Here is a 24,041-nt window from a genome sequence, read left to right as displayed (position 1 = left end):
GCCAAAGAACAGAAATTATTCTCAATCTGTTCTTTTAGGCAGCAAGAATAAATAAATCCAAAGAAAGAAAACTTGTGGGAAACCTGACACAACTAAACTGGACGTGACCAAACTGGGGCTCTAAAGGAACAAAGCCCCGGCTTTCCAGCACGTACGTACAGCGCGCCCGATTCCGAGAGAAGTTTAAAAAGTAACAAAGGAGAACTTAACTTGATAAACATTCAAAAGTACTCTCATTTTACCCTTTCCTCAACACCGCCTCAACTTTGAGGGGTAGGTTTTAAGCCAAAACGAAGGCGACCTGGGACGCGGGGTGCGCCCGAGGGCTGCCGATGGCCGCCACAGACTGCCTCTGAGGGCGGAGAGGGCCTAAGCAAGAGTCCACTTCTCATTAGGGTAAGAACTTTTTATTTGACATCTACAAGACTGGCATCTTGCAGCTTTTGACCAGGTTTATACAATCTCAATTTTTCAATAGTGCAACCTGTGCAAGCAAAAAAAAAAAAAAAAAAAAGGAAACAAAAAAAGGAAACAAAAAGACCAATTGTCCCCTCACTTGTTTTTATAAAACATCTATTATAGGCAAAACAAAACTTACCCATATTATAGATAAGTGTCTATTCACATTTGTACATTACCATTTTTAACAGCTTGAGATAAACTCTACAATGTCTTACAACACATTAAACAATATTCAAGTTACTGGGTAACAACAACAACAAGAAATAAACATACAGCAGAAGCCTCAAGTGTTTCCTCATTGTCTAGTTTACAGCTCAAGTACGGTTTCCTTTTTTATGAGTGACAAAGCAAATTAAGAAAATGAAGTAAAAAAAAGATTGTTTGCAAGATGGAAGCTGATTTGTACTTCTTCCTAAAACTACCTTTAAGTTAAGGAAAATGTAATTTTGAGAAAAGCAGGCTTGTAGCCATTTTTGCAGCACTCATTAGGAATACTATTAATACATTAAAATGAACTTTTAGGAATTTTATCACAAAAAAAAAGTCTGTACTCGTCACCTTGACAAGAAACCTGGGGCAGGGAGAATGGGGGAGGGGGAGAGGTTCACAGGGCCAGAAGCAACACCCAGGTATAAACATTATAAAAATGCAATAACCAATGCTATACACCTACAAATGTTTCTCTCCGTAACCGGACTTCTGTGTTAATCTTGTTTACGCATGCTTTCAAAGACATGCACTGTCAGAACAAAAACTAGAAAAGAACCTGAACGCATGATGTGCAACCTTTCATTTCATGCTTTAATAAACCTAGTGTTTAATAAGTTGGAAAAAGAAACCGATATATATGTTCTATATTTATAGACTCAAACACATGCGTCCGGGGATAACTCCCGCAGCAATGGCATGGATGGACTGCGTTAACCCTGAGCACTGTGTAACATGAAGTAAAGCCAGTTTGGGAAGTTCCAAGCGTTTTTAAACCAACTGTGGTTCGTAGCCTTTAACAAACTCACAAACAGACGAACACACACGCACGCGCACATCCCCTCTGCTCGCCCAGAGCAGAAGCGCATGGGAAGTACCATGGGCAAAGCGAAAGGAAAGACATATGCACCACCATCGGCACTGCTCATCTTCGGCTTTGCTATCTATTCCAGGTTTGTCCTTATTCCCAAAAAAATTAACTAGAGAGAGCACAACTGAAAAAAATTATAATTCTTTGGAAACTGTCCCTGATTTTTATGCAAATGATAAGCTTCAACAGCATTTCAGATACATCCATGTTGAAACCTGTCTGTTCTTATGCGTTGCTCAAGTTGGCGATGCTTTGGGGGTGACGCTGCTGCCAGAGCTGCTTCTGTTGGACCGCAAGCTGTTGAGACTGGTCTGAAGTTGACAGGAGATTTACAAGAGGAGACACACAATTTGCGGGAATGATCAAACCTGCAATTAGAAATAAGACTTTACGAAGGTGGCATCCAGGAGACCATATGGTGTTCTACACATCACAGACAATTCCAAATGGGCGTAATACCAAGTGTAATGGACGAGACCCCACAACTACAGGAATACCTCACACCTGAAATAGCCCTTTCAGAGGAAACCCGATTCCCCCGCAGCACTGCCCACAAACACCTGAGCATGTGCCTGTGTCCACGTCACCCCACCTCCTCGGTGGAGGGACAGAAGGTCAAGTGCAGCACCTTCCTAGCTACTCTCTCTTCGCAGGTCCACAAACGTGTCAAACGCCACCTTCTCTGGCACGAGCCAAAAGACTCCAAGGTAGTGTTTGCAAACTCCACTGCTGACTGAGGCAGGAAACCTCTAAGTGGGCACGGTGCGGACCTCAGCAAACTGGGCAGTGCATGCCCGGGGTAAGAGAACGTCCGACTCCCCCACGTGGGAAGAGAAGCTCCATGTTCCAGAGAAGCCGCTGTGTTTTGTTTCACTTTTTAAAAAAGAAGATGGAAATCCAGGCCTTTGATTTTCAACTGTTGCTAACTAATTCAAACGAAAATGTAAAACAACAATTCTTGAGGGTCAAAAAAGTGTCCATGAATTGACTCTGGCCACAGGCGGCCCATCTGCAGCACACGACCGAGGAAGGCTGCTGCAAATGAGACGAAGATGAAGCGACGGGGAAAGTGTGGCAACCGGATGGACCCCCGTGAAGCCTGTAACTGAGCAAGCGGTGGGGGCACAGCCAGCCCCTGCCGCCTGCAGGACTCCGGTCCATCCTCTGTCCACAGTGGCTTTGAGATCCAGTCTCGATCTGGCTCAATAAACGTCACACGGCAGACTTCAGAGCATCTGGGCAAGAGGCGGAGCTGCGTCCCCACGCCAGGGAGCCTGCGAGCCTGTGCAGGCAGTGACGGCGAGGCAGGGGAGTGGGGAGCAAGAGCAGCATAAAACGGAAGACGACACCGGGCTTCGGCCGGAATCAACACTGTCCTTTCAAAGGCTTAACTTCTGTTCAACCTTTTAAGAACATAAAAGCAAGCTCTACCCTACTACTAGACATGAGTGTCAAGAGTCTAAGATGTAAGAAACAAAATGAGAAAAAAACAGGATGATTTGTTCCCCAGAGCTTAATCTTAAAAAAAAAAAAAAAAAAAAAAATCGACTCACCTACGATCCGCTGTCCATCCTCTGTTCTTAGCCGAACTATCTGCATTTTCACGTTTGTGCCACTGACAGACGCTAGAACACCCTCGACTTTGGTCCAGACACTCAGTACTGAGCCACATAACACGTAATATGTGCGGCAACGAAGGCCTATTTCACAAACTAATCCCAAGCTTGCTTTTTTGCAGTTGCCGCGCCTAGGAGAGATGGGGGGAAAGCTTATGTACAAAGACACACGGAAAAGGCCCGCACGTCTACCAAATTTCAAGTGGGAGATGCCCCAGCATCATTTGCCTTTACTGATAGTTTCTTCGATTATAATCCTGTTGACACAATGAATTATCCTTTCCAATGTAAGGTATCACTGCTGATTTTTAAAATTAGTTATTTCTGAGGCCTGACTCCCTATAAAAGGTCTGATCTACTGATTTTGATATCCATTTAAGCCTCTGTCATTTTAATATCTGTATCAGTTTTAGTTTACTGTATCAGTGCTATCTTATAAAATAATGCTGCATATTATTTCTATTGTAGTAAACTACCAATATATTGTGGGAAAGGCCTCAGCAAACACCCACACGAAAAAAATATGAAAATTTATAAACAACTGTGAAAAAGACGTCAAAATTTTATGGTTAAAATTCTTTTCACAATTCATCAATAATTATCTTTCTAGTATTAATTCAAGGTGAATACACAGTATTAGGGCACTTTTCTCGCTAAAACTCAAAGCAAATGTTTTAGAGAGGACTTTTGTAGGTTGACTTCTAAAGTATTTAATCTTAAAGACTTTTCCTAATTTCCAACAAGCACTAATTCACTCTCAAAATGAGAACGAACAAAAAACACTGCTCACATCAAAGCAAATTTGTCTACCTACAAGTGTCTAAAAAAAATCTAGCGAAAATTCATCTATATCTTATACCCCTGTTCATAAAGTGGGCCAGATACCCCATTACCTAGTTAATGGATAAGAAAACAGAGAGAGAATTAAAGGGTGCAGAGTGTACACACACGCCAGTCCGGGCTCTGATATCAGCACTGTGGCACACAACTCAACGACCTGAGGGCCACAGCTCCAGCTGGCGAGCAGCACAGCCTGCAGCTACTGCTCGCCGCTTGAGGCTCCTGTGCTCTCCTACGAGCTCCCTACCTAGCCTTAAAAACAAAACTATTTCAGACACCAGGAAAGCTTTAAAGAAAACGGAAAGAAAGAGAGGAAGAAAAAAATAAAGGAAGAGAAGGAGAGAAAGAGGGACATAAAAGTTAACATCGAGAACAGACATCCAGGCTCCCAGACAATGGCTGCTTGGTGGTTACAGAGCCTCAGTGAAGAGCGAGGGGCCACCTCAACGGCGTGTGGTCCACACACTCCGAGTGCCCGTGATGGAAAGAGGCACGCCTCACAACAGTGAAGCTGTTCATGTACTCACAGGGGCAGATTGCTAAAGAGTGAAGCCACGTTTAATTAAATCTTGATTACACTTTGGAAAATACGGTGAGAAACGTGAAAATACTAACCAATAAGCATGAGTACAAGTGTCTGCGGACGAACTGTACTGATCTAACCAGTGAACCAGGGCATCGTCTGAGACCACCTGTGAAATAAGACAAAGATTCCACTGAAACAGGTTTGTTTTAAACAAACTGACTCCCTCATCTTGTTTCTAAAGCCGACTTAAAATCATCTCTGTACAGAAAACCTGGCCCTTGCTGCTGGCTGCATTTGAGGACCACATACAAGTTCTTCCATGAGGTTCCCCCTATGAAACGAATTTTTCAAATAGCTGGCTTAATTATAATTGTTTACAAGCAACAACGGCTAGGAGAACAGAAGTATAAGGTAATACTAATAAAAACATAATAACTAATAACCATGTTAAGAAAAATAGTCATTCACTATTTTTCTAGAAATCATTGCAAAATATAAACATAGCAGTTCACAATAAAACCAAGAGTTGTTTGGAAGAAATTTGTCTTGCACATCTTCTCTTTATTTAAAAAAATCTCATTTTCATAGTTAGCAATGCAAGCTTCCCGTCCTGACAACAAAAGCTATTTCAAATAATCATCTTATCAGTTTCTTCATGGTAGATAAAACTTAAGACCAAGATATTAATATAACAAAACGACAATTTTCTGAAAAATTTCCAGTAATCAAAGAAAAAAAAAATCAACAAAATAATTTCATAGACACAAAACACTTCTAAACATAGCTTCTATGTTACTATAAGTATTTATAAATATCAAATAGCATAGTATACAAAAGAAAAAATACCTTCTTATATTTCTTTTTTAGATCAGCATAAATTTCTAATTTGAGCTGTTTCCCAGTATTTGGTCTATAAACTAAGAAAAGCTTCTTTTTAGGGTTGACTTCTTTAACTAAGATGGCAGTTTTCTTGTTGTTCCTTATCTATTAAAAAAAAGTGGGAAAATATAAAGATTCGACACCAGACACCTCAAAACACACTTGTTTTTCTTTGTACCATCACAGCAGCAAACAGAATCTTTTGAAACTAAAGTACGACAGTTTAACAAGGTCTCACCAAGATGAAGGCATAGGTCGTGGGCCATGACAGTCTTTAGAAAATTGTTTGGAACAAGCTTTAAAGCAGATGTGCAGTGGAGACAACTCTGCACGTTCCAGTCCATGCGCCTGACTCACGGCCCAAAGGAGTGGGCATGAACGGCATGCACGGGAAAATTCTTTTACCTCCGTGTTTAAAATTTTTCATAATGTGGTTGTTAAAAAAGTTACTCTCCTTTCAGTTACAATGAAATACAACCTCCAAGGTGATTTTGATCACTCGCAGTCCTCTGAATTCATCTAAGCCATCTGTGCTACCTACCCCTATGGTTTCCTGAAGGGTGAAATGAGACAGCATCACCTAACCAAGTGATAGGTAAACAGGAAAGCTACGACAGGGGAAACCTATGCATGCAGAATTGGGAAAAGGATGCGCACTAGATATGATGGAACTTACATATGTTTTTTAAAGTTTTTAAAAGTTGGACTCATGAGAGAAATCCTAAGGGGAAGGAGTTATAAAAAGTCTCAATTAAAGGAAAAATAAGAATGGAAAATTAATTTTATATAAACTTTTATAAATTATATTAATTTCCATTAATTGATACCGCCTTTAAAGAATGGTGAAGAGCTTCCCAGCGAAAATCTCTGGGGAGGAATTGAAAGAAAAAGAAAAGTTGCAAAGTAGAGACATTTCCCCCAGCTCCTCTATGAAATGAATACTTTGTTGAGCTACTAAATTTTTATAGTAAGATAATTCTTATCCTGATAAAAGAAAAAGACTTAATATTTCACTTTTTTCTTCATGGATACTAAAGAGCCTTTGTCTTTTACTTGCTCAAATGATCTGAAACATTGTTTATGTAATTACATTAAAAATTTTTTATCAGTTCATGTGACACATTCAATAAATTTATACTGAGAACACAAGGTTTCAAGCAAATAACGGTATAATCTGACTTGGTAGTGTCAGATTAACTCATTATAATTATAAAATAAACCGTCACATTACAGAGGAAATGAAAGCGATTCTGATATGGTTTTCCTAATGTCAATACAAGTGCAACACACTGTGACGCACGTTTGCTCACTGCTGTGAAGCCAAGACAAAGAGCTGGTCCTTCCCTAGACAATGCCCTTCTCGGGACACCAGCGACACCAGCCCTCACGGCCAGCCGCAGCTGCAGGTACCGAGAGCGGGGGCCAGCACTCTCACCAAAACCTGCCATGCTTAGATGCTGGCAATGACTTTGCACGAAAACAGTAACCAATACCCTATGTGGGCCCATCCAGATCCCATTTAAGGGAGAAATCCGAATAAAATCTCGTGAACTATGTCAATATCCTGGTTGTGACATCGTACTATAGTTTTGTAAAATACTACCATTGGGAAAATTGGTGTACAAGTAATTTCTCTGTATTAATTCTTAAAACCTCATCTGAATTTACAATTATCTCAGGAAGACTTTCAAACCAACCAACCAACCAACCAGGAGCCAGATCCGGTTCGAGCACTCTGCTCTTGGATCAGTGACTAGTAAACCAGGCCTGTGGACCAAATCCGGCCTGAGGCTCCAAAGCTTTACGAACAATGGGAGGGTAGAAGGGTGCGGGGGGGGAAAAAAACCACAAAGCAGAGACCATGTATGGCCTGCAAAACCTAAAAATATTTACTATCTGACTTTATCAAAACGTTTAGCACTCCTGCTCCAGAGGGCTTATTGATTGATGGTCTCACCTGCCTGTGGCATCATCATATATGCTCTACTTTATGCGGTTACATCTTGAACCAGGTCTTCATGTACAGCTGGTCATTCAATAAATATTTGCAAATAAAAGCAAAATGTGTACATACATACGATGAAATAGTATTCAGTCACAAAAAGCGATGACATTCCGACACATGCTATAACATGGGAGAACCTTGAAAGCACTGCGCTAAATGAAAGCAGCCGGGCACAGGACAAATGTGGCTGATTCCAAGTACGTGAGGTACCTAGGAGAGCAAACTCAGAGAGACAGAGAGGAGGAGATCAGACGCTCCCAGCGGCTGCGGGAGGGGGAAGGAGAGTGGCTGTTTAACAGTCATAGTCTTACTATCTTGGTGAGACCTTGTTAAACTCAGTTTATAGATGGTGGCGATGGTTGCGCAATGCTGTGAAAATAATGCCACTGAATTATACACTTAAACATGGTTAAAACAGCAACTATTGTTACTTTACCGCGATTTTAAAAATTAACAATGCGATATACCAAAAATCACAATTATACACTTAAGTGAGTGAATTGGATGGTATATGGATTATATCTCAATAAAGCTGTTAATGAAAAAGAAATGAAGAGATAAAAAGGAGTCAAGCGAAAACAAAGTAAAGATGGACAAGAATCCAATAATGGATAAAAGGAGTCCTGCCTGATAAAGGAGAAATTCAAGGAAATAGAATACTAAACATTTTGCAAATAAAAATGATTCCGAAAACTTCCTGAAATACTAAGATGTGAAACTACACACTGAAAGAGCGTATCGCGTACCTGAGAATACTGACAAGAACGACTAATGCCAACGTATGTTCTAAGAGAACTACCGGCCTTCAGAGAGCGAGAGTACTGCGGCACGCAGACCGAAAGAATAATTAAATTAAAGAGAGAAAGAAATCAGCGCTCATCAAACTCTAACGGCGACTCTTTCTCAGAAGAATTTGTAGCATATTTAAGTAGAATTCAAGGAAAGAAAATGTGAACTGAAGATCTCAGTCTCACGTTCGGTAAGACTGTCTTTCAAGTATAAAAGAACAAACCCAGAGGCATGCGAGACCTCAGGGCGTGAGGCTCCCATCAGCCCTTCACGAGAGACCCATCCACTACAGAACAGGCTCCGCAATAAGGAACCACAGAGATGCTAACCTGAGGACGGGCGAGTGAGTGGTGAGCATTAAATGTCAATTAATTGCCTGAAGAGCTAAGATTAAATGAGGATTTAAGGGAAGAGTGAACTATGTAATTGCCATATGCTGACAATGCAGAATAGCACGATTACATTTTAAGATGGAAAAAAGATATGCAAAAAAGATAGTTTTTTAAAAAAATAATTTTCAGGAAAACTGAATTGTAGTAGCGATAATATTTACCATCCTGTGTGCCCTGGAGAATAAGAATTACTAATATAAAAGAAAGAAAACAACTAAATATCAGAGAAGACATGAGATAAAAATTCCATGGTTTTGAAAAGAACTAAAAATATGAATTTAAGATACTGTGCTCTGTATGGATGTACGCATGTGTGTGTGTATGTCTATATGTAAATGTACAAGTATATACACACACATACATTTCTCCCTCCTTAGCTCTGTCCACAGGCAAACCCTAAATAAAAGTAGTTAAAATGAACCTTTTAGACGTAAAGCATTATTAGGAGTAAGGAAGGCATGATATTACTTAAAAAGTTCAATTTGCTCAAAAAAAAATTAATTTAAAAAACTGCATCTAACAACATCCCTCAAATATATTAAGTGAAAATGTACATAAATGGACGAACTCACAATTACAATGGTTAATTACCAAAACAAAGAAAACTAAATATAATTGGAAAATAGGCACAAAGCAGAGAATCTCAATGCTGGCAATGAAAACACACTTCTGAACAATTCACATTTAAAGGAAAAAGTCTTACTTGCAGTGACAAGTAAAAGCCATCATCTGGTCCTGTTAGCTCTGCCCAAATCTTGGTAGCTTCCTCCCAGGACATTCCCCTCTCTACACTAATCTATAAAAGAAACAATAACATTGCTGTGAGTGCCGACCACAGAAGGGCGTCACGCTGGATCGACGCGTTTTCCAAACTTACCGTGTATAGCTCTACATGCCCAGAGGTTGAATATCCCGGAGTCAGAAACTTCTTAACATCACTTTTCCTCACTTTTTCATCTCCAGAACCAAGATCTTAAACAAGAAAAAGCAGCATATAAATGTAAAAGGAACATTTTATCAGGAATACACATGACATTTAAAACATTCCCCCACTTACCTAAGATTCCCATATCGTATCTTCCATTTTTTTTGGCATTTTGAACAACTGCAGTAAGTGTGTCTGCAAAATACTGAAACAGTGCATTCTGCTGATGCACCTCCATGCCCAAAATTCTATTTAAGAATTTCCCTATGTTGTTATAATCTGCAATGACAAGATCATATGAGAGATTTAATGCATTTGAATGACAATTAAACATGCACGCATGTAATAAGCTTAGTCCAAGTCTCACTCTCTCCTCTGGCCTTCCGTCACAACTCCTGCACTGCTCACAGTGCAGCTACGATCTGACCATTTCTAGCTAAAGTGATCACCACGACCACAGTACGTGCGCAAAGGCCGTGTTTGCCAAATTGAATTTTGCATCTTCAACCTCACTTACTAAAAGTATCAACACAATTTAACACATAGGAATGTTTGTTCTCCAACATTATTTTTTTTTAATCTTATTAAACTTATTGGGTGACGCTGGATAATGAAATTATATAGATTTAAGTGTACAATGCTAAATATGTCATCTGTACATCACGTTGTGTTCACCACCCAAAGTCAAGTAACCTTTCGTCACCCTGTATTTGACCAACACCGACTCTTAACTAGCAGAGCTGTGAGTACTATGAGTCAGTGATGTTACGTGCCACTGTGGCCACCTGAACACCTGGGAGCTCTGGGAGACAGCCCGTCTGAGCGCCAGCCTCGGTTCAGCACATTTTAGAAAACGTGACAACTGATCACCTGTGCAATCTGGGGTGGGAACTGCTGCTGTATGGACAGGTTGGGGATCTGTCTGATCTCTGAGATTGATCTCTTCTGCATAACCACAGCAGGGAAAAGCCACCCAGAGTGCTTTTTGAGCACGCAGTAACAGGAGACTGAGACCTCCGGACTTGAAGCGTCCCGTTCACACAGACAAGCATAAACTGCAGAACGGGCTTTAACGACGCAGCACCGGCTCTGCGCATACAAACCAGCACCATCACCTTTGTCCAGAGTAAGGATTCCCGAGCGGTCTTCCACGCTGATCAGGCCAACTCCTATGAGCCCTTGCCGGACATCTGCAGGAAAGCGAGTTTATAAAAAAAACCTCAGAGGTTGATAAGCTGTTACCTGACTAAACAGATGAGATCAAGTTCTAGCTTTCAGACACTGCGTATTGTCCACACTTTCTATTAACTGAATTAAACGGAACCCACAGTCCTCAAAGATCTTGAGGCCCTCTGAAACGCCGCAGTACTCAAGCCTCAATACTGTTAGTTCAAGAAAATATCTTTCCAACAGCATCTCTGGCAGTGGAGGTCAGTTATCCCCACATAATCTAAACAACTTTGAACATGCAGCAGAATAATACTACCTTAAATAACAGTATAAATAAGAATGTAACATTTTTTCCCAAACCTTACTTATCAGTATCGACAAGGTGATGCACAACAGAAGCAAATATGACAGTGTATTCTGAATTGTGTTACTAGGAGGGCGGAGTTTGTAAAAGTCCTGGGGTTCAGGCTCAAACTCAGCCTTGCAGAACAAGGGAGAGAAAAGGGTCAATAGGAAGCACGACGATATCCTAGGTACGCATTCATTTCATCAGCCAACACGCTGCTACAGGCTCAAAATTGTTGTTTCTGTGGGTGACAATTACGTGGCCAAAGATCTCTACTGCAATAACTCTTCCTTTGGGGACCCATCCGATGGGTGGGGGGGTGGGGGGAATTACCTGTATAGAGGGATAGCTGTATAAATTCAGCACTACTTGTTATGGCAAAAAAAAGGGAAAACCAACTGAATATCAATGAGGGAATGATTAAGCAGCTGTTACGTAAGCTAGCTATAGAATGCTATGCGACTATTAAAAACGTGTTAGTGATACAGCCGCCGACTTGTAAGGGAGTCTATGATGTATTGAGCAAAGTACATAGCAAGTAACATGAGTAACATTTAAAAGAAAAGCTCTGCGTTTAGACGAACACAGAGAAAAGATGCTAGAAGGCTGCCCCAGTTCAGGCTGTTAACATCTGTGATCTCGGCGGGCGGAAATTAAGGGGGGGGGGACTGACTCTTCATTACACACTTTTAGATTCCTTCCATTACTTAAGATGATTGACATGCACTTTCAAAAAATTAGGAATAAAGCGGAGAGTTATTTTTGCCACTACTTCCAATGACCAAAAAAAAGAGCAAAAACCAGAGACGGAGACAGAGACAGAGAGAGAGAGAGAGAGACAGAGACAGAGAGAGAGAGAGAGAGACAGAGACAGAGGGAGAGAGAGACAGAGGGAGAGAGGGAGAGGGAGAGAGAGAGAGACAGAGGGAGAGAGGGAGAGAGAGAGGGAGAGAGAGGGAGAAAGGAGGGAAGGAGGAACAGGGCCAAGGCTTTGTTTCTGTTGTTGGTAAACGCCCTCCGTGATGCTAAGCACCCCGACAGGCATGTCAACATGGACTGCCACCAACTAAATGCTGCTTTGACTGGGAAGGACTTCCTAGTGAGAAATGCTAACTCAACAGCAATATTTCAAATATCTGACATCTATTTATTTTCCAAAATATTTTCATAGTTTCCTGAGCTACTAAAATCACCTAGACTTCTTACGTTTATGGGGTAAAATATACTCTACAGATTACAGGATAGGTCAAAAAATTTCTATAACACTACCTAGAACTTCCTTTTTTCAACATAGGAATTTCCAAACACATATAAATGTAAAAAGTATTCTATAATCAAACAGGTACTCATAACCCGATTTTAACAAGTGTTAACACACGGCTAATTTCGTTGCACTTACACCCCCGCCGACCTCCACAGGTTTTTACCTAGGTACTTTAGCTTCAAAATTAAATTTTAAAAGCTATTTGGCATAGTGATCTTAATCTAACAAAACCATTTTCCTCTATTAATCCAGTAATAACACATAATAAGCTGTCAAGAGCAAAAGCACTTGATTTGAATGAAATTTAATAAACCTAATGCTTTATTATAATTGGTCAACTTAGGTGTCTGAGAACCTTCAATTTCTAACTTTTGAGTAATTTACAGTCCAAAGAAGTCTAAAAACAACGATGCACGTCACAATAGGTTTTAGTACCTCCTGCTGGTGGTACTCACTTCCCTCTGTTATGCTTATTTTAAAAAATTACCTTTAAAGAATTCTCCAGGGTAGTCTGGAGGTGGCGATACCATAGGAGAATCTAAGTTTACAATAGATTTCATGACAATTTCTAAAGCATTTCTTCCATACTGTAATAAAAACAACAACAATTATCCAGTTTCAGTATTTGAATACTCTTCAATCACATGACCCACTAAGCTCTATAAACACTAACTGTACCAAAGAGTCAAAAACAGCAGGACTAAATTATCTTTATATGTATTTTATAATGCCCAGTATCCAGTTCATACCTTACACACAGCGAGCATTCGATTAATAAATAACTTCCTTTACTTCTGGGGTATCATACTTGATTCATTCACAAGTATAAATTATATTCCTATTTTCCAAAAGGAACGAAAAAAATGACTGCATTACAGAGTTGATCTCTAAAGATCGAACTGATATGTGGAAGCCTGTCTTACAGGAAACCATGGTTTTACAGCAAAACCGTAAGAGGCAGTTTTAAAGGTTTAAACTGTAACCACTTTCACTTTTGTTCGTGACAGACACCACAAGTTTGCAGGGCCACTGGAAGCTGAAACATACCTTATTATCAAAGTTGAACCTGCTCAGATCTCTAGATTCTGTTGCTCTTCTATCGCCATGTGTCAGTGCCCCCTATCAAAACGCACAATTTCCAGTCAAGGAACGGAAGACAGATAACACACACCTTTTATATGCATCTATACAACTCAAAAACTTACCAAACTCTCAAGTCTTTTGGCAACAATAGATGCAAATCTCTGTTCTCCTGCCAATTCAGAAATCAGAAAGACGTATTCGGGAGCAGTAACTTGGTTTGATCTATGAGTTCGTCCTGAAATGACATCAAAAACAAATCAGATTGTGTTCACTACATACAAAGTATTCTGAGATCTATTCTTAGCTTTCAACACTAAGCTGATATCCAGAAACCCTGAAACAAGAGGAAAATTAAAGAATGTAACAATTACCATAACTCCCCAAAAAGTAGGAAATCAAAACACTGACTTGAACAACAGCCACATTCAGAACAATGTCTCCCCTTACAAGGGAACAAAAACTGCCACAAAACTGTGAAATGATAAGCACGTGACTCCCGCTGCTCCAGTCTGGTTAATGACAATGTTGCTGATACACAGCTGCTCTGGATTCACCCAAAATTGTTGTTTTTTAAAATCTCCAGATAACGGGGACATGAATATGAAGAGAAGGGAGGAGTAATGTGCCCTCGGTTAAGCCACCGAGGGCTGAAAAGAACCCGAAGTGGCAGGTGCTCTAACACGAACTGTCTACGTCCTAAAGGTCCATAATGCAGACACTCCGAGGAGCCCTGCCCTTGGATTTAATGCAACGAACCCCAGGAAATCCCACTGCAGATCTTTCACGTCTCCTAAAATAGGTACGAATTCATGACGCACTATTTTAAGGTATATGCAATACACAAACACCTCCAAAATCTACACATGTTGAGTTTTAAGATGTCTGACGTTAAATACAGATTTTGAGTGTACATATTTCCCCAGTGAAATTCAGTGTACAAACTTACCGAATTGCTGAATCGCTCTATCGGCGCTCCATGGCAATTCCAAAGTCATGTGAACTCTTCGCCTTTGATTTTTAGCCCTCCGGTCTGCTTGTAACGAAATACCTGAGCTGGCAGCTTCTGAGATGATAGCGATGTTCTGCACAAAAAGTTAAGTGGGGGAAAAGATCATCTCCGCACAAAGCCAAGCAGGGAAGAAATCTACGGTCCTCAGGCAGACTACTGGGGGTCCACCGATGCCTAGTCTCCCCTTCTTTCTAAGTTACAGAAACCCCAATTTTAGCCTGCGACATGGCTGCCCAGAATCAAGGCTGCATTCCCAGTCTCCTTGCAGCCAAGCGTGGGCACTCTAGCCTGCAGGTTGTAGGTGATGTGACCAACGTCTAGGTACTGTCCTTAAAAGTTGAAACCATGTCCTCTTTTCTCCTCTGCTGGCTGGAATGTGGAAGTGTGATGGATGAATGTGAAACGGCCGTCTCACAGGGAAGTAACTTGGGAGTGGAGGCTCGCAAATTAAAGGACCACAGCCAAAGAGGCCTGCTCTTCAAGGGGCCATGCCAGCCCTGGCCTGTCCATACATGGAACAAGTGTACACGGGAAAATAAATGCCCACCTTGCTCAAGTCAATATGATTTTGGATCTCCTGTCACCTCTCAGCCAAAACAGGTTCCAACTAATACAACTCCTAACGCGTATGGCCCGAAATTCATGAACCAAGTATATGAAATAACTGATACTATCTCTACCTACAATCTTTAAAATGTGTAACATGAGCTTTTCAATACATTTGAAAGACAATTTTGACGGTGGTAACTAACGCCTATTTTCTAATTGCAAAACAGAAAAATCCATCGAAATCTAATGCGAAATGGGGTAAAGAAATGAGATTTTAGTCCTCCTTTTTTAGATCAAGGGAGGAGGTCATGTGGGGCAACCTCTTTTTAGCAATCTCATCAGCAAATATTTATCGCAATTCCACCGTGACGGAGGAAAAACGGATCCAACTATCTTGACTGATGAAGTTTACTTAACAATAAGAGCCTACAGAAAGACACAGCCTCTGGAGGCAACCAAGGTCTCTCTAAGAGGTCAGGTGCAAGTTCAATCCACCAGTCGTTTGGAGTAAACCATCCTAATATAACATGGCATAGCAATAACAGAAACAGCAAAACCAAAACATACTAGTCATCTGGGCACACTTAATTTTTCTAGGTTCAAAACTGGACTGACACTACCGTGTAGCATTAAATGTAGTGCCACTAAGGTGACCAGAGAGAACGTAGTATTTTAGTATTCTGATTAAAGATTTCAGAAGCCTCCAAAGCCATCAAGAGCCAACATCTAATTCTGTGCACAAAATAAAAAATACTTATTACAATTCATGAGAAAACATGCAGAATGTTTAGTGATTATGTGCAATTACTAAAAAAATGTAGAATAGCAACATTCAACATAATTTATAGGAAAAGAAAAATGACTTATGTAAAGATTAAACTAAATGTCTAAATGTATAGGGCAGTATTCTCACCATTAAACAGCATCCCAGAAAAACGTACCTTATCCCCATCCATAAATCTTTGTTTTTCCGTGATATTTAGTATTTCCACAGGGACATCAAGTTCAGATCTTGACTCATAAGATATGCTTCCATCATCGTTGCTTACAACCCTCCCCTTGCGGCCAGTCATCTGCAAAGCCAAACAGTGTCGCTTATAATTAAGGCATCTGACTCGGGTACTTGAGACTACTCCATTAGAGCGTCTCGGTGTGAGACGGAAGGGGATGAAGAAGCCAACTGTATTGCGCAGCCTATGCGGCACGGGGCACTGTGGCAAAGAGAACGTTGCGACACAGTCTTTGATTTTGAAAAGTTCAAATTCCAGTGGAAAAAGACGCATGGCGATGACCACAAAAGGCCGCTGCTTGACGGTACAGTAACAGACAGATCGGTGTCTTGGGGCGGACACTCCATACTGGCCCTAGGATGAGAGCTAGAGAACAGGGTTCTAAGACCTCAGGAGCAAATAAGATTATGTGACAATACCCAAAATATCACTCATTCTACAGGGTTGAACAAGTGGCAAAAAATTACCGAGCGAGCCACGATCAAGTCATATTTACCTCGGCGACATTCTCAGGGCCACCAAGTTCATCAATAAGTTCATCCAGGGTATTAGGAGGGAGGTCTTCAGCTAATTTTTCTAGTTTATCCAGCAGGTCTTTCTTCATCTGCTGGGCCCTCTCCACAGCATCCTGACTTGTTATAAGGCTACTGTTACTGTTGGTGTTGCTGTTAGCTAGATAAAGTGCATTTGTTAAAAGTCAGTACAAAGTTTAAACACCTGTTTTGTTTAAAAGCACATTCCACAGACAAAGCAAGCTTCCATGTGGATACCTGGTGCGCTGTTAGGAGCAGGCGAAATAACTGGTGTAGAGGAAAAACTAGGTCGTTTCGATCCAAGACCTGATGCTAATAAGGCACTTTGAATAGAATCTGGATCTATGCTTTTCTTTCTTTTTTTATCTTTGTTTTTCTTGTGGTCTTTTCTGATTAACCAGGGATCTGAAAATTTAAGGAAAGACTGAGTCAAATCATTTGTGTTAAAACAAGTGCAGAACCTTCAAAGGAAAGCCTTGAATTTTTTTGTATTGTTAACTGATAACCTGTAAATGATCACCAACCACAGTGGTCCAGTTCATCCATACACCATGAGGCACAAGGTTCATGGTTTGAGGTTAAAAGTAACTGCACAAGATTGAGGTCGTCATCCCACATAAATGAGCTTAACGTAAGGCAGATGAGCTTGGAGCCCTCCACCAAGCAAAATCTAAGACTCTGGGGGATGATTTGTACTTCACAGAAAAAAAGATTTTAATACAACGTCCCATTTAAAATACAAAGCTGTAACTGCCCTTTTGTTGACGCTGAACACGGTCAGGAACTCACCGTCTTCATCATCCTCACTTGACTCGTCTCTAAATGGGTTGAAGTCGTCATCATCCCCAGAACTCATGTTTTTAGAGCTCTCATAGTCACTTTCTTCGTTATCAGAGGCATCAGACTCGCTTCCACTGTCATCAGAACTGCTACCGGTAAGGCCACCTACTTTTCGTGCTTTTTTGGCTTCTCGAGTTATTTCTTCACCTACCCTCAAACCCCAACAAGAGAGTGAGCCCAACACACTGTTCTAAAACTCCAGGAAATTACACTCTAGTTCACGAGTTAATTCAAATGAGAACTGTACAAGAAAAATATCTACTAAGTATTAAAAAAACAAATAAAATTCATGGGCAAAGAATCTGAATAAATATAAAACAAACAAAAAAAACAATAAAATTCACAAACAAGCACTAACCTTTTGGATTCACATAAGAAATCAGGTTACGTTCAATTATTCTTAAGAAGAAACTAGATATATAAGTACAAACTCAAGAATGCCTCCAAGTGCTCAAGTTTGAAAATAAATTCTGGACAACAGAGATAAAACGGAACCTCTGGCATTATTATAATTTAGTTGTGTATCAGGTTGAGGTGAGGCCTCATCATCATAGTTTTATAGAATACTTAAAAAATAAAATACTTAAAAAATACAGAACACAGCTGACCCCTGAACAACACAGGTGTGAGCTGTGCGGGTCCACTTTCACAAAGATTTTCTCCAATAAACACCAAAAAACATTTTCTCTTCTGTATGATTTTAACATTTTCTTTCTCTACCTTAGTTTATGTAAGAACGTGGTATGTAATATATGTAACATACAAAATTGTGTTAACTGACTCTTTATGCTATCTGTAAGGATTCTGGAAGGTCAAGAGTGGGCTATCAGTAGTTTGGGGGGAGTCAAAAGTTGTACAGATTTTCAACCGTGTGAGGGGCCAGTACGCCTAAGCCCCGTGTTGTTCAAGGGTCAATTGTACTGTAAGATAAACGATCTCTAATACTTCATTTTTAAAAGTCAAACAAGGTGCTGATCTGGATTCTTAGTGAATATATTCAAAAAAGGTACCCGGAACAAACCAATCAAAACTAAGAACATTAAAAAGTTCACATATTTAAGACGGCACTGATTCTAAGACACACCATTACTAATGTGTCACTAAAATAAAAAATATTGCCAAACACACTAAAATAACCAACCTATTTTCAGGCACGTTAAAAATATAAAAATATGTATTTCTTAGAATAAATGAAAGAGGGTTAAAATGTCAGGCACTGCATTTACAACACACAGCACCAGGTCTTCACGATATAGGAAGTTATCATCACCGTGTAGACAGAGCCTGAGAAGGTAACCTCTGAGAGTCTAGCAGCTTAGCAAGCACAGCACCACGAAATGGCTAACACACCCACCCACTAGCTGTGTGAATCTGAGAAAATTCCTTAACCTCTTAACCTTTCTGTGCCTTAGTCTTCTGTCTATAAAACTAAAACACTAAGTAAGACCTGCTTTCGCATGGGTTCCTCGTATGGCCAGTGCGTACCAGTGCCCAGCACCAGCCAAACTGTTCAAGCTCTAATTTAAAACAAGGGGTTTCTTGTACATTCAAAACTACATGAGCAACAGTGAAAATATGCTCCCACTTGCCAATTCGAGGAACGCAGTTAAATCCCAAAATATATCTGCTTCCACATGCTCAAATTTATACTTGTTTGAATATCATTAAAAAAAAAATACCCACCTTTCCGCTTCTTTATTTTATTTTCTTTACAAGGACTATCTCTTGGTGAACTGTTGTTACTTGGAGCTGTCAAATCGATTCCCAGCAAACTATAGAGTTTTTTCCTGTCTGGAGCAGGGAAGTGTTTTTCAATAAGTGACTGCAACACCCCTCTGCAAGAGAAAGAGAGTGACAATGAGTGGTTCAATTTATAAAATATTACATATAGTCTTACTGAAGATACTTCTTAAAAATGAATATACTTTGTTTAATCTTATGAAACATTTATAATCAAGCTCAAATGAGTTTTAATATTCTAGGCCAAGGCTACCTAAGTGCAATATAATGCAAGCTAAACTCCCCCTCCACAAAAAAAATGCAGTTTTTACACTTTCTAATTTTAATATTTTATTTAACTCACTATATCACTTCAACATGTAATCAATCGATGAGCTGTTTTATGTTATTTTTCCTAAGTCTTTGAAACCTGGTGTGTATTTTATACTTACAGCCCATCTTAATTTGGACTGGCCATTTCACCTGATCAGTAGCCACATGTGACTAGTGGTACCATTTCAGACAGGGCAGTACCATATACACAAGTACAGAAGAGTACAGATTAGCAGGAGCGTGTTTTGCTTTTAAAAGCAGTTTTTATTTATATCCATCTTAAAAGGAGCAAAATAACCTTTGCCACCATCCTGTCTCTATGCCCAAGAGACAGGATGGTGGCAAAGGTTATTTTGCTAATTATACTACCAGTTAGAATTTGCAGGTTAAGCAAAAAATAAAAATAAAAAACAATGCCTAAAATATTTTTTAAAACTTTTAAAAAATATTTCATGACTACTTGCATTAGAGCTTACAAAACTGGGGCAAACTATACTTACTTACTGCTTATATACTTACTGAAACTGTAATTTCAAAATACACAAAGGCGAAACCAAAACTGAAACTAAACCCAGCTGTCACAGATTTCTAAGATGTACAAGACAAACAAAAATCAAGCTCTTTCTGCAGTCCAAATAGTGGGCATAATATTGTCAAAATGCTTAACATTTCAGCATTTCGGTTATTGTTTCCCACAGACACACACAGAATGGCAAAAGCTAAGATCAGAAAAACTTTAAAAGATGACACAGGTCAATCAAAAATTTTGCCTCTATGGAGTTCTAACATTTAAATTAATCCAAGTAAAAACGCAAAACCAAAAACATTACTTGGCAGTTGAGACAAAATCATTCAATTCTCCCCCGCCCTCTTCCAAGGCTTCTAATGTTCTAGCTTCTCCTGTAGACTGCAGACCAATTACCACACACTGAAGAAAAAAGAAAACATATTAATTATAAACGGAACTACACATGTGATTTAAGACATATTTTAAATATTTAATAAAAAAATTTTCAAAAAAGAATGACCCATTACTGTACACGTGTGCTCATTTTTTAATCCTACATACATCTGAGACACGCTATGTACAAAAAACTTAGCTAGGAAACAGGATTATAGCAGTGGACACAATTGAAGCCCCTGCCCGAGTTCTTTGTGCTTTAAGTAGCTACGTATCAGCAAAAAGAAAAAAACCTTAAGGCAATATACATCCACGTTATCAGACATTATACCTACAGATGGCCAAATCACAGTCGTGTTTATTATTTTTAATACATTTTTGAGCTATCTAAATTCTTTATAACCAGGCATTACTTTTATTACTTTAAAAAATATATTTTTTTAAAGTCTTAACTACATTCATTCTTTTACAACTATCATTTAGAAAGAGCAGACTTTACAAGTAGAAAACCTCAACACCCAAAAGACTTAGAAAAAAATATAACCAAAGGATCAGTCATTTAATGTGCTGTCCAACTTACCTTTCCATTCTTGATTTCTTCTCGAGCCAGCTGCACGACCCTTTTAACTTTGGATGCTATGCACAAGTACTTGAAAAATCTCTGGTGAGCAGACCAGAACTGACCCCACATGGACTTCTTCATTCTTTGCTCGGCGTCGATCAGATCCGCGGCTTGCTGAAATCGCTCTCTGGCAATGACCCACTGAAGATGCACGATCGACAGTTTAGGTATTTCATCTTTGAGTGTAAACTATTTTTAAATGACTAATTTAATCAAAATAATGTTAAGCGCAAGACTTAATATTTAACATTAACTTAATAAAGCACATGCAGTAAACTTGGGACTCTCTAAACACGTTCTTTAGGACGCTCACCTATGGTTGTCCAAAAATTCTTATTAACCGATGCGGTCATTTTAGGAAACAGTTACGTTGTGATTTTTAAAACCGTGCAACTGAAATAAATAGCTGTTTTTTTATAAATTAGCAAAGAGAAAGCTTGAACTTTTAGAAAAATAAGGATCTGATGATTTATCTGTTGTTTTATAGCTCAAAAATATTCTTGCGGGCTGACCCGCACCACACTGAACAAAAGTGACTACCAAACGTTATCAGGTGCCTTAAAAATACTATGAATTAAGAAAAAAATCCTCACCAGCTTGACTGCTTTGTTATACATTTTTACATAGCTCTGAGAAAGAAGAACTTCCTCAATTTTGAAGGTCACTCCAGTAAAGCTCAGCTGTCGAGCAATGTACATTCCTCTAAGCTTCATATCCATAGCAACTATTTCCATGGCACCAACACCTCTGAATAAAATTAAAACACACAGTAACTATCATTAAATATAGTAGGGCGTTAACATGCGTGAAAGAAGTTTTAGCAATAATACATCTCTTAGATTGCTACCGAGAACAAACAGAGCATACTGTAAGCTGCATTACCTCCTTTCTACTGCTTGAATAAAATCACTGAATTCTCGAAACGGTGTTCCCTCACCCCATATTCCAAGACGGTTCATATAGGCCATGTTTCGTGGTTCAGAAGCACCTGGAAAACCCAAAATAAGTCACGCTATAACTGAAAAAATAACCTACACATCTGTTTCTAAATAACTAACTACTCACCAGTGGCACTAGCATAGACAACTCTGGCTTTTGGCAATTTGTTCTGAAGCTCTAAAACTGCTAAGCCTGTCTTGGTCGGCTTCGAGGAACCAACAGGACATAAGTTTTTTGCTTTATGACATTCATCAAACACTATCTGTAAGGAATGAATTAAGGAACACATCTCATTGGCAGCACGTGTCTCCAATCTTTCAGGAAGTTAAACTTTTGTTTCTCTGAGGCTGTGACAGACATCCAAGATTTCTGGGGTGGTGGCCCTTGGGTAAAATTCAAGATTAGGAGAAAAGACGCTGCTGATAATAAAATCCTAGGCGTTAACTTTTTTTGCTAACACCCACACACCTATCATCCTGCTTTGTCAAACCTTAACACTTTGCCATTTTGCTTCAGATCATTTTATTTTTCATTAAGATTACAAACATAAATGAAGCCCTCCCTGTGCCTCTCCTTGATTTCAGCCCCACACTCTCAAGTCTCAGAGGCACTCACTGAATTTGGTACTTATCTTAACCAGGTATTTAATTCTTAATTACAATGGAGAAAAGGATCCACCACGGCAAGAAATGTCCACCACACAGATAATTTGGGTGAATTTTGTTAGCAGCAGCACGACTGGTAACCAGCTTGATCAGCATTTTGAATACTGGTGTGCTCCCCGTGCAGGATCGTAAAGGTACGTGCGAGCGAACAGGTCTAGAAATCACTAGGTTGACAGTTTTCCCCCCTCAGTCTTCTCAGACACTTCACTAGGTAAATGTGCAACGTGAAGCCCCAGGAGGGAAGCACAGTATTCGGCGTTTCCCATACCGAGTAACATGCTCCTACACCAGGAACTTAAAACGCCGCCCTCCTACATGACAGCAACAAATGGAATCAACTTTCTGATCCCCATGGACTCTACGTCATCGTTAGAGCTGTCGTCCCAGCAATATGTTTATTTAATCTCAAGATTCCTGTTTTCCAGATGTTTATCCTTACGTTAACTATTGCATCATAAAAAATATAAAAACGTCTGCTGCAAAGGATACCACTCCATCGAAGTCATCGCCGCACCAATGCAGAAGCTGCTTTAACCTAGTTTTGTATTTCCCGCCAGATTGACTTTCGCCAATAAGGGAAGAATAGGTAGCAAAAATAACACCCTTTTTCACGCTCCCATTGTGTTTGGAAGAAATTTTTCCATACTTAAACTAAAAAAGAAAAGAGAAAAATTTAGTAAACGTACTTTTCTGTCTGAAACACTTATCCCACCCAGACTTCTACAGCAGGAAACCAGTAGTCTCTGATGGGCTTTAGGGAAGTCAAGGACCTCCTAAGGTCACACACAAAATGTCCTGTACAGGTGTGCACAAGATACACACGTGACGCAGCCACGCACATGTACACATACAACTTTATGGTTCAAAGATCCAGTTTTCAAAGTCTCAGAAAAGTCCATCATCAAAAAAAGATTACAAATCAAACTCCCCTACAAAAATCACAATATCCATTCTACAAATATTCGTTGTATACTTACTATATGGAAAGCACTGCAATTGCTTTGAGGGAAATATAAAAATTACGATGAATAATTTATGTGCCCTTCTTCAATTACATTGACTCGAAATTCAAAAATATTCTCCATGCCAGTTACATGTTTTTCTGAACAGTTAGTAGTCACTCGAGCCATAGTACTTGACTCGCCCACCCAAACGGCCCTGGTGTACCAGGCAACACTGACCCAGCTCAGGAGTCACGTGGAAAAGACTGCCACCTACTTCGTTTCAAAGGGCTAGAGGAAGGGAGGCTTTAGCAGGAACCAGGCCTGTCTATTCCACCCATGTAACTCCAACCACTGGTGCACAGTTGGAGGACAACCACGATTTGCTAAAAATGAGCATTAAGATTCTAATCGCATTAAACTGTGCTTTAGACACCGAGGCACATTTTCTTCCACTTGACAGCTGTGTCTTAACGCAGACACAGTACAGGTATACGAGTCCACTGGATGTCTCTGAACCACAACTCAACATGCGACAATGGGGACACCGCCTGTCTCCAGCTTTATGACACTGCTCCCTTATGGTTTTGTGAGTTTCACCCATA

General features: G+C 39.8%; 1 protein-coding gene across 8 annotated transcripts in view; it reads right to left on the bottom strand.

The window, feature by feature from the left end:
- Window positions 1-391: 391 nt before the first annotated feature.
- The window catches only part of SBNO1 (strawberry notch homolog 1), a 43,045-nt gene continuing 19,395 nt past the window's right edge, over window positions 392-24,041 (bottom strand). For 5 of the 8 annotated variants that reach the window (XM_023528172.1, XM_023528174.1, XM_023528173.1 and 2 more), the window contains 23 exons: window positions 22,985-23,146; window positions 21,957-22,092; window positions 21,774-21,879; window positions 21,485-21,638; window positions 20,850-21,032; window positions 20,199-20,296; window positions 19,000-19,151; window positions 17,266-17,463; window positions 16,714-16,881; window positions 16,440-16,615; window positions 15,875-16,006; window positions 14,322-14,457; window positions 13,498-13,610; window positions 13,340-13,411; window positions 12,780-12,879; window positions 10,616-10,702; window positions 9,645-9,791; window positions 9,465-9,559; window positions 9,291-9,383; window positions 5,369-5,506; window positions 4,612-4,688; window positions 3,094-3,287; window positions 392-1,908 (listed from right to left, as the gene is read on the bottom strand). In XM_023528172.1, coding sequence (XP_023383940.1) covers window positions 1,766-1,908; window positions 3,094-3,287; window positions 4,612-4,688; window positions 5,369-5,506; window positions 9,291-9,383; window positions 9,465-9,559; window positions 9,645-9,791; window positions 10,616-10,702; window positions 12,780-12,879; window positions 13,340-13,411; window positions 13,498-13,610; window positions 14,322-14,457; window positions 15,875-16,006; window positions 16,440-16,615; window positions 16,714-16,881; window positions 17,266-17,463; window positions 19,000-19,151; window positions 20,199-20,296; window positions 20,850-21,032; window positions 21,485-21,638; window positions 21,774-21,879; window positions 21,957-22,092; window positions 22,985-23,146 — 3,060 coding nt within the window. In that variant the 3' untranslated portion in view covers window positions 392-1,765. The remainder of the gene's footprint in view (window positions 1,909-3,093; window positions 3,288-4,611; window positions 4,689-5,368; window positions 5,507-9,290; window positions 9,384-9,464; window positions 9,560-9,644; window positions 9,792-10,615; window positions 10,703-12,779; window positions 12,880-13,339; window positions 13,412-13,497; window positions 13,611-14,321; window positions 14,458-15,874; window positions 16,007-16,439; window positions 16,616-16,713; window positions 16,882-17,265; window positions 17,464-18,999; window positions 19,152-20,198; window positions 20,297-20,849; window positions 21,033-21,484; window positions 21,639-21,773; window positions 21,880-21,956; window positions 22,093-22,984; window positions 23,147-24,041) is intronic. The other 3 variants (XM_011355710.2, XM_011355711.2, XM_011355714.2) reach the window with 1 other exon arrangement.

Source organism: Pteropus vampyrus, unplaced genomic scaffold (assembly GCF_000151845.1).
Source record: "Pteropus vampyrus isolate Shadow unplaced genomic scaffold, Pvam_2.0 Scaffold23, whole genome shotgun sequence".
NCBI classification, from domain to species: Eukaryota; Metazoa; Chordata; class Mammalia; order Chiroptera; family Pteropodidae; genus Pteropus; species Pteropus vampyrus.
Note: the sequence above shows the minus strand (reverse complement) of the source record. Positions and strands in the feature narration are given on the sequence as shown.